This window comes from Salmo salar, chromosome ssa09 (assembly GCF_905237065.1).
Source record: "Salmo salar chromosome ssa09, Ssal_v3.1, whole genome shotgun sequence".
In the NCBI taxonomy this organism is placed as follows: Eukaryota; Metazoa; Chordata; class Actinopteri; order Salmoniformes; family Salmonidae; genus Salmo; species Salmo salar.
The window spans coordinates 22,221,074-22,231,581 of record NC_059450.1 but is presented as its reverse complement, the minus strand read 5'-3'; the positions used below and the strand labels follow the sequence as shown (position 1 = coordinate 22,231,581).

General features: G+C 44.2%; 1 protein-coding gene across 1 annotated transcript; it reads left to right on the top strand.

The window, feature by feature from the left end:
* The first annotated feature begins 6,999 nt into the window (after positions 1-6,999).
* On the top strand, positions 7,000-9,176 carry LOC106611017 (transmembrane protein 260). The gene is made up of 3 exons (XM_014210815.2): positions 7,000-7,090; positions 8,640-8,748; positions 8,852-9,176. The coding sequence occupies exons 1-3, from the start codon at positions 7,023-7,025 to the stop codon at positions 9,056-9,058; spliced, it is 384 nt and encodes a 127-aa protein (XP_014066290.2). The 5' UTR covers positions 7,000-7,022; the 3' UTR covers positions 9,059-9,176.
* Positions 9,177-10,508: the final 1,332 nt, after the last annotated feature.

The following is a 10,508-nucleotide window of genomic DNA, read 5'->3' as shown; positions in this document are numbered from 1 at the left end:
CTATCTGAGCAGCTAACCGATCGCTGCAGCTGTACATAGTCCATCTGTAAATAGCCCACCCAATCTACCTACCTCATCCCCATACTGTTTTTATTTACTTTTCTGCTCTTTTGCACACCATTATCTCTACTTGCACATCATCATCTGCTCATTTATCACTCCAGTGTTAATCTGCTAAATTGTAATTCTTCGCTACTATGGCCTATTTATTGCCTACCTCCTCATGCCTTTTGCACACACTGTATATAGACTTTCTTTTTTTTCTACTGTGTCATTGACTTGTTTATTGTGTTATTGGCTTGTTTATTGTTTATTCCATGTGTAACTCTGTTGTTGTCTGTGTCACACTGCTTTGCTTTATCTTGGCAGGGTCGCAGTTGTAAATGAAAACTTGTTCTCAACTAGCCTACCTGTTTAAATAAAGGTGAAATAAAATAAAAAGAAACAAGACTCTCTGGTCTGATAAAACCAAGATTTAACTCCCATTCAAGGGTTTTTCTTTATTTTGACTATTTTATACATTGTGGGAAAATAGTGAAGACATCAAAACTATGAAATAACGCATGGAATCATGTAGTAACCAAAAAAGTGTTAAGCTTTGCCCACTCTTGGCATTGTCTCAACCAGCTTCATGATGTAGTCACCTGGAATGCATTTCAATTATCAGGTGTGCCTTGCTAAAAGCCTAGTTAAATAAAGGTTACATAAAAATAAAATAAAAGGTTTATTTGGGGATTTTCTTTCCTCTTAATGTGTTTAGAGACAATCATTTGTGTTGTGACAAGGTAGGGGTGGTATAAAGAAGTTAGCCCTATTTGGTAGAACACCATGTCCATATTATGGCAATAACAGCTCAAATAAGCAAAGAGAAATGACAGTCCATCATTAAATTAAGACATGACGGTCAGTCAATAAGTAAAATTTCAAGAACTTTGAACGTTTCTTCAAGTGCAGTCGCAAAAACCATCAAGCGCTATGATGAAACTGGCTCTCATGAGGACCGTCACAGGAAAGGAAGACCCCGTTACCTCTGCTGCAGAGGATAAGTTCATTAGAGTTAACTGCACCTCAGATTACAGCCCAAATAAATGCTTCATGGAGTTCAAGTAAACGACACATCTCAACATCAACTGTTCAGAGGAGATTGCGTGAAGCTGGCCTTCATGGTCGAATTGCTGTAAAGAAACCACTCCTAAAGGACACCATTAAGAAAAGACTTGCTTGGGCCAAGGAACATGAGAAATGGACATTCGACCGGTGGAAATCCGTCCTTTGGTCTGATGATTCCATATTTGCTTTGTGAGATGGAGAGTAAGTGAATGGATGATCTCCGCATATGTGGTTCCCACCATGAAGCATGGAGGAGGAGGTGTGATGGTGTGTGGGCTTGCTTTGCTGGTGACACTCAGTGATTGATTCATTTAGAATTCAAGGCACACTTAACCAGCATGGCTACCACAGCATTCTGTAGCGATACACCATCCCATCTGGTTTGCGCTTAGTGAGACTATTTGTTTTTCAACAGGACAATGACCGAACACACCTCCAGGCTGTGTAAGGGCTATTTGACCAAAAAGGAGAGTGATGGAGTGCTGCATCAGATGACCCGGCCTCCACAATTACCCGACCTCAACCCAATTGAGATGGTTTGAGATGAGTTGGACCGCAGAGAAGGAAAAGCAGCCAACAATTGCTCAGCATATGTGGGAACTCCTTCAAGACTGTTGGAAAAGCATTCCAGGTGAAGCTGGTTGAGAGAATGCCAAGAGTGGGCAAAACTGTCATCAAGGCAAAGGGTGGCTACTTTGAAGAATCTCAAATATATTTTGATTTGTTTTAACACTTTTTTGTTTACTACATGATTCCATATGTGTTATTTCATAGTTTTGATGTCTTCACTATTATTCTACAATGTAGAAAATAATAAAAATAAAGAAAACCCTGGAATGAGTAGGCGTGTCCAAACATTTGACTGGTACTGTATGTAAATGTGATATTTCATTATTTTGTTTTAAAAAATGTGCAAAAAATTCTAAAGACCTGTTTTTGCTTTGTCATTATGGGAAATTGTATGTAGATTGAGGGGATTTAAAAAAAATACATTTTAGATTTAAGGCTGTAACGTAACAAAAAGCGAAGGGGTCTGAATACTTTCCGAACGCACTGAATGTCGGCGTTGGTTTGAGGACAATGTCTACAGGGTTTGTGGTTAGGAGTATTTATGGGTATTTGTGTTTCCTTGAAGGTATTTTTTCTTGTTCTGGTTACTGACTGATATACTCTCTTTTAGGATATTTTATTTTAGAAAGTGAATTATTATATGATTTTGGTAGATTTATTTTACTTCAATAAGAGCTTGATGATTATGGTTCAAATTCCCAGGATTTAAAAAAATATTTTAATGAAATTAATTTCTATTAAGTGTTTTGTATGTTTTTTAGCAGAGCTAAGATCTCCCAATTCATGAAATACAATTTATTTACAAAATTTCTGTTTAGAATTCCTATGTCATCCAGTTAATTACCCAAGTGATGAGACTGAGACATTCTGGCAAGCTGGATCAGTTCAGGGTAAAATACCCTCACTGAGAACATATTATTCTCCTGCCATGTCTCAACCAGACAGCTATTGTCACTGAGCCACTACATTACAGAACAGCAGCACCCTGCACCACATTGAGCTTTGATAACAGGAAACATGGCCACAATTGTGTCATATTCCCTCCCTCTTCATCTCCGTACCATGGGAGCAGCTAGCCCCATCCCCAGCCCAGAGAATGAGCCATAGAGAGGCTGACTGGGACCCAGGTGGTCCTCTGCAGACAGACAGGTCATTTAAACCTGAGTGTACACACATCACTGAGTTTTAACACACTGACAGGCCCTGAGAGAGAGAGATGTCAGCCTCTCAGAAAGAGCGGACAGGAGTGTGTGTGAGTGTGTGTGTGTGTGTGTGTCTGTGTCTAGACAGGCATGTCCGTAGAAGCCATAGCGAGCCTGGTGTAATATCCATATTACTTCCAAGGACCCCCACTACTGCTCAGCACCCTGCTTTACCCCAAAACCAGCACCCCTGCTAAGCGTGTGGGCTGGGGGTTAATTGCCGCTCAGGGGGGTAGAATTGAGGGTGAGGAGCGTCTCAAGAAAAGTCCCCATCCGCCCCCCACCCCCTTCTCCTGCCATTCAAGTTGCAGCTAATTCCTGGAGCGATGCAGTGAGAAAGATGCTGCTATCTCTTACTAAGACTGACCCCCCCACTCCCACCACTAGACACCCCCCACCCAATCCAGCATCACATAGAACACAGAGCAAAAAGACTGGCAGAAATGAGAGGGGAAAAAATGAAGGAAAAAAGTCGTCAGCAAGCAATACTTTTTTTACTCTCCTCCCTCTCCTTTTTTTTCTGATTTACGGCGCTTTCCTCAGAAAGCTCCATTGTTCCCCTAGCCTAAGTCTCATCAGGCCTTTTGTGGCTGACTATCACAGCGGCAGGCAGAGAGCTGGAAATGTATAAATGGTATCATGCCTTGTGATTAATGGCGGTACTTATGAGTCAGGTCTGATAACGGGCCTGCTCTCTACTCAATTTCAGATACCGTTAATGGAATCTGTCTTCTGCGATTGTAATGTGAGAGCGCCTAATTTGCCATGGAGCTTGAAGCTGTCACCGGCAAGGGATTGTGGGGTCATAAGGGACCTGGCAGCCGTTTGGCCTGCAGCTTGTATCTGCCGTGCTGAATAGAGCAGCTCTCTGCCTGTCAGTTAGCTGATAGGCTGATGAGGACTCTAAGCCACTCTACACAATGGCGGAAACGGCCATACTGCCTGACTTCCTTAATTGTGGAGCCCGCTCATATTTCAGAGCCAGCGTGCCGGGGACTGGGCGGCTTTTTTTTCTTACTCTTTTTTCCCCCTCTCTCCTCCTCAACTTTTTTCTCTGTTTTCTTCATTTCATCCTCACGTACTCTGACCCCCCACTCACACATCTCTGTACTATTTGAGTTGTCTTCCCCTTCTCCTCCTCATCATTTGTCGTCCCTCTCCCTCTGTGTCTCTTTTTAGTAAGTGGTGGGTCTTGCATATGACAGATTTATCCCAAGTTTGCTTCAGTTACCACTAAAGAGATGGAGGCAGGAGAGGAAGAAGGGGGGGAAACTTTTGAAGTAAAGGAGTATATCTCCCACAGTGGTTATCTATGTCAGGCTGGCGGATGAATTTGCTTCTGGAGAGAGAGGCCTGAAGGATGTGGTATGGGAATGGTCAGAGCTTTAGATGGTACCTATGGCTATGAAAATAGAATTGTTTCAATGACAGGTACTTAGACATTTTCAAAAATATGTCAATGATTTTGTTTTGCAGTCGTGGTCAACAATATCCGTCTATCATCAATATGAGTTTTCTAACTTTGGATAGCCACGAACCATACCCTTACCCATACCTGGGGTTGGACATGTGGTCACCCCCGTACCTGATCCCCCTGCCATTCCTCCAGACTGGCAGACCCGGGGCCAGGTGCGGTGCTGGCTGGGGGGTGTTTGCTGTGTCCAGGCCCAGCTGACAGTGGTCGGTGGTGGCCGAGGTCTTCTCCCTCAACCTCTTCGTTGGGCTCTTCTCCCTGACTGCCAGCTTCCACTGTGCAAATAGTGCCCCCCAGAGGAGTAAGGTAACTACACCCTCCTATACCATCCACCCTCACACAGGACAAGACATGCATATCAGCCACCAGAAACCAGATAGACCGTTCCATTGTGATATCACAACTGTGTGCCTGAGGAAACTATATGTTACAATTTATAGAAATATGGTATGTGAATTTAGACTGTTTTCAATGACAAATGCCTTATATTGATATATTTAAGGAGTTGTTCACTATTTTACAACTTGATGTTAGATGGTGCCTTACCCTGAAAGTAGTCTATGGGCCAAGATCAACTAATCCAGGTTTCACTTTTCTTTAAACAGCCACTACAAACGTCTGCTAACCTTAGCCACCACAAGCTAACAATCAATGGATGTGATGGGGGCATTTGAGCATGTTTTTACAAAAATTATGTTGAAATCACCTGAAATCAAATCAACTCCATATTTGGTTTGCTGTTACTTAAAGGTGAATTGGCCATCATTTTTTTTTTTTAAACATGCTCACATCACTTCCATTACTTGTTAGCTTGTGGTGGCCAAAGTTAACTGAAGTTTGTAGTGGCTGTTTAAAGAGAACTGACCCATGGGTTACAGTTAATACTGGCCCATAGACTACTTTCAGGGTGAGGAACCATCTAACTGCTCCTTTAAGTCTCGTCTTGTTGTTGTCAGGTTGCCCATTGGGGGGCGCTGTGCTGTGGCCTGGGCACACTGGTGTTGTGCGTGGTAGTCATCATTCCCAGGGTCCTGCTCCACCTCTGCTCTCACAGAGGAAGTTTAACGACACACCACTCTTCTCCATCTGAGTGGCCATAGAGACGTAACACAACCAGGTAGAAGAACTGGCCTATCTGTAAGGATGCTGAATAGATGTTATTGTGTGATTGTGTCAGGAGCTGTCTGTATGTGGGCTGATGTCTCTGGGACTGTGTTTTCTGGGGGGTTTCCTGCCTGTCTCCTACCTGGACATAAGTCGCTGGAGCTGGGGGGACCAGACTTCCCTCTCAGGCCTCCTCACTCGCCTACAGAGGACTGAGTACGGCGCCTTTAGCCTGGTACACACTTATATACATTTACATATACTGTCCCAACATACATTACAGGATATTGGAGCTTTACCACAAACTCTAGTGTGGGAGATATGGTAGTGAGTGTTATTCACTTTATTTTACAGATGAAGTCATTGCTATAGCATGAATTTTAATTGAACAGTTTGTTTTACACATTGTTTCCATTTATTTGAGCTTTTAGGGTATTTTATTTTGAAACAGTTTTGTGGTATATTACATTAAATGTTGAATATTGACGGTTATTTATTGGATAATGTGATTTGTAGAAGTGAAAGAGTTGTTTTCTGATGCTTTTAGCTCTAGACAGACAGGTTTAAACATCACACAGAAACCCATCAGTTCTGTTCTGAAGGAGGGAATCCATCCAGCGCCAGTACTGGAGCCTGTCTCTCTCTCCTCTCTCCCCAGCTTTTGTTCTTCCCGCTCCCCTCTCTACCATCAAAGCATAACTGAACCTGCTTAGAGGACCACATCTCTGTGTTCTGTTTCTCCAGCAGTTTGAAATGATCACTCTGCTCTGGTGTTTAAGCATGACAAGCTGTGATGACAGACACTGTAATATAGCTGGAGAGATTGTGTTTTCCTCCAACAACCCCCTCTACCCCCCCGTCATCCTACTTCTGGTATTTTTCTACGGCTGATGCTTCTTAAGACCCCCCACCACCAACCCCCTCAGCCCTTGCCCCACCCACTTCCATCACCCCCGCTGGTTGATGGACAAACATACATTCAAGACGAGGGAGAGAGGCAAACATGACAAACATGTCACATTGGGAACGTAAACCTCCCTAGAGAAGCTGACACAGTCTTACACACATATGCACATAACACACACACACACACATCGGTCTACACTCAATGATGTAGAGACTCAATACGCTGTCAGAAAGAGATGGGTATTAAAGAAGAGGCAGGGAGCTATCTCTGTTCTGGGGAAGTGTCTGTGACTGACAGGCTCTCTGACTGACAGGCTCTCTGACTGACAGGCTCTCTGACTGACAGGCTCTCTGACTGACAGGCTCTCTGACTGACAGGCTCTCTGACAGGGGTTGGGTGGAGGACACATTCATTGGTGTCTGTCAATCGGATGGAAGGGTGCATACAGTCATTAGAGTTAGTCTGTTTGATTGGGGAGGGGTCAGTTATTTGTGTCTTCCAGTCACAAGAAAGGGAAGTGGGAGGTTATTCAATAATTGGTGTCCTTCAGTTTGATGGAGGTTAGAGGGATGCGGTCATGGAGACATTGGTGTCTGCTAATCAGAGGTTTTTGGTGTGTGTGTGTGTGTGTGTCAGGGCTCAGCTGACCCACTGTATGGCTGACCTGTCCCTCCCTGTGCTGGTCCTAGCTGGACTGGGCCTGTTCCTCTCCTCCAGGGACAGGTAAGGAAACACACCAGACAGACAGAAATCACTCTCAGACAGGCACAATCCAAGTCCATATACACTCACTTCATTCCTTCTAGAGAAATAAAACCATTGCCAAGTGCTTTTAACATGAAAATGAACTATTCGACCTGTCGTGCTGCCATGGCACTGTACAATTAAAATAAGAAAGCGAGATTTTGATGTGTGTGTTTGTCTACTAGTTGTAATGATGTGAATGTATGTATCTGTATGTAGCAGTGCTCTCTGATGCAGTAATTCATTACAGTAGTGCTATGCTGGGGTCGGTTGGGTGCCACTGATAAGGCAGAGCAGAGCCAGGCAGTCCCCAGGGCACTGCCAACCCCCTGCCTCCCCCTGCCTTCCCTGGGGGGCACCCAGACACACTTGGCTTTACACACACACAGACACACAAGCATGTACGTGCGCAAACACACTCGCAAACATACGTGGGTCATTCCATTGAAATTCCATGAAAATGTCAGCAAAGTTTTCTGAAATACAGCACAAATAAAGATGTACTTTTATTTCCACTTTTTGTTTTCAAATTGCATATGTGTTTAGATTACCACTAGGGGATAGTGTTTTGTCGTTATTTTATAAAAACCATTTACAACAGTCCTCTGTGTTGTAATGGTGATGTGAGGCAGAGTGGTAGGCCCCGTCACACAGTGACTCACACTCTGTCATCCAGACCCAGCATTAGGAAAGCAATCATGCTGTGGGCACCAGAACATGTTAGCTGTGATAGTGTGGCTGTCTACAGGCGGAGGGATGTTATCTCTCCTGTACCTCGATACATTTAGGAGGGAATTGCACTGCATGTACTGTATTTTCATGTACTTATTATGAGATTGAAAATAAATGTGATTTGTTAAATGAACAGGTACCCTGCACATGTATTGAGAGAGTGAGATACACATTTTTTTGTTGTTTTGGTTCTGTACTCCAGCACTTCGGATTTTAAATGAGACAATGACTGAGATTAAAGTGCAGACTGTCAGATTTCATTTCAAGGTATTTTCATCCAAATCGGGTCAACCGTTTAGAAATTACAGCACTTTTTGTACATAGTCCCCCCATTTTAGGTGACCAAAGTATATGGACAAATTCAATTATATGTATTAAAGTAGTCAAAAGTGTAGTATTTGGTCCCATATTCTTAAAATGATGTAGTCATTGTGTGCTAAGAATATGGGACCAAATACTACACTTTTGACGACTTTAATACATATAACTGAATTTGTCCATATACTTTGGTCACCTAAAATGAGGGGACTATGTACAAAATTGCTGTAATTCCTATACGGTTCACCCGATTTGGATGAAATTACCCTCAAATTAAAGGTGACAGTCTGCACTTTAATCTCAGTCATTGTATCATTTCAAATCCAAAGTTCTGGAGTAAAGAGGTAAAACAGAACAAAAATGTGTTACTGTCCCAATAATTATGCAAAGCACTGTATATGGTATTTCTGTCTATATACAGTAACTATGTGTAAGGCCAGTGGTCTTACGGGGATGAATGCCTGTCTTTTCCCTTCAGGACGCAGGGTGTTGTTCCCTGGCTTCTGATGGCCATGCTGCTACTGTACTTCCTGTTCTTCACCTGGAGAGCCAACCTGGACACCAGCAGACCCCTACTGCTGGGAGTGGTGAGCGGTGGGGCTGAGTTAGGGCAGGGAGGTGACTGGATGGGCCTGAGTTGGGCTGCCACAGTCTCCTCTGCCCCAGGTAAAGGCTGTGTTGTGTGTTTAGTCTCTCTGCAGGTGGAGCGGTTCTGGCTTCAGAGTGATGCTGTGGTGTGTGTGCTGTCTGGGCCTGAAATGGACACACAGGCCTGGAGAGGAGGCTAGGCCATGGGGGTCTGTGGAGGGCCGGAGGCTGGCTCTTCACTATAGGTCTCCTGGTACACATGGTACGCTCCAACCATCGGTAGACATCGTATCCAGTAAAATCAACTGACTTTGGCTTGATGGCACCATCCTGGGTGTGGTGTTATAACACAGTAGTATCTTTACCTGCACCAACTGATTTCAGGATGACCAACAAACTGGAAAATAAATGTTGTCTTGTAGCTTAAGCACGTGTCAAACTCAAGAATATTTATTTTTGCGTGAAATAATGATCTCAGGCGACATTGAAATGACTTAAACTAAATCAAAACTGTGTAGAAATGATAATGACCTACGTTTATAGTTTCCTCACTCTGTCCAGCTCACTAACAGTCATCAAACGAAAGCTTGACAGCCAGGGAGCATCGAACAATTTTAAAGCGATGGAAAGAGGACAATTTTTTTGCAGATTTAGCCGGCAAGAAAATATAATCCATTTTAAACGCGGTCCTCCGGACCTCGATGGAGACAGAATGCAGCCCGAGGGACAAACTGCGTTTGATACCCCTGAGCTAGAGGGTCACACACAAAACATCTTGAGAATTTTACTGACAAATATCTCTGCACTTGTTTCACCTGAGCTAACCCAATAATTTTCTCTGTACTTCAAACTGGGGCCCTGCACTCCACATGCCAGGTATTTTATTCTCCCGTCTCTCCTCATCCCATGGTAGGGGCTAAAGAGAGGCACGGTTAGCACATAGATTCCACTGTGAATGCTGAGTGTGAGATGTTAGCCGTGAGAGGTAGCAGATTACACCAGTGTGGTGCTGCGCTCTGCCAGGCAGACTGAGGGAGCATCACACAGCTGCTTTGATCAGGGGGAGGGCATACGCTGTCAGACCCATCACACCTGTCTACCCACGATTAGATAGACAGAGCTGGGGCGGGGGACTGACAACTTACCACAGAGGCACTTGAAGGCATACATACATACAGTACAAACACACACACACACGGAGACCATCCTCAGTAGTGGAGATGGACAAACATAACTCCACTCAAAAGAAATGTACACAGACACACAGTTGTAAGAGAATATATGCTAACTCCTGTTGACTTGTAGAGGTTTGTGTTGCATCCCTCCCAGGGAGTGTGATCAGAGCAGTAACAGTGTGGTGGAGCAGTTTGGGCGGGAGCTTCTGGTCTCTGTCCCTCCAGACTCTATCATCCTGACCCGGGGAGACCTCCCAGGGAACTCCCTGCACTACTGACAGGGGCTCTGGCCTGACGCATGCCTCGTTAACCAGGAGGTTACTACTTTGCCACTTAAGGTAATTTGCATTGGTTTTAAGTCCAGGTCAGGACTTCCATTCATTCAGCGTTATGATAACAGCATTGTAAACAGAGGACGTACATGATAGACAGTAGAAGATCCTAGTAAGGCTCCTGTTTGTTGACCTCTCTGCTCTTCCAGATGATGACGTACAGCTGGTACGTGGCCAAGCTGGGCCAGCATCACCCTGGGGTTCACTTCCCAGGGCGCTGGTGGGACCCGGTCCATATTGAGGAGAAAGACA

What these genes read in the sequence shown, in the direction of transcription:
- LOC106611017 (XM_014210815.2), top strand. Translation starts at nt 7,023, where the DNA reads ATGGCTGACCTGTCCCTCCCTGTGCTGGTCCTAGCTGGACTGGGCCTG. An exon ending in TTCCTCTCCTCCAGGGACAG is followed by an intron (nt 7,091 to 8,639) that starts GTAAGGAAACAC and finishes TTTTCCCTTCAG; the next exon opens with GACGCAGGGTGTTGTTCCCT. An exon ending in GACCCCTACTGCTGGGAGTG is followed by an intron (nt 8,749 to 8,851) that starts GTGAGCGGTGGG and finishes TTGTGTGTTTAG; the next exon opens with TCTCTCTGCAGGTGGAGCGG.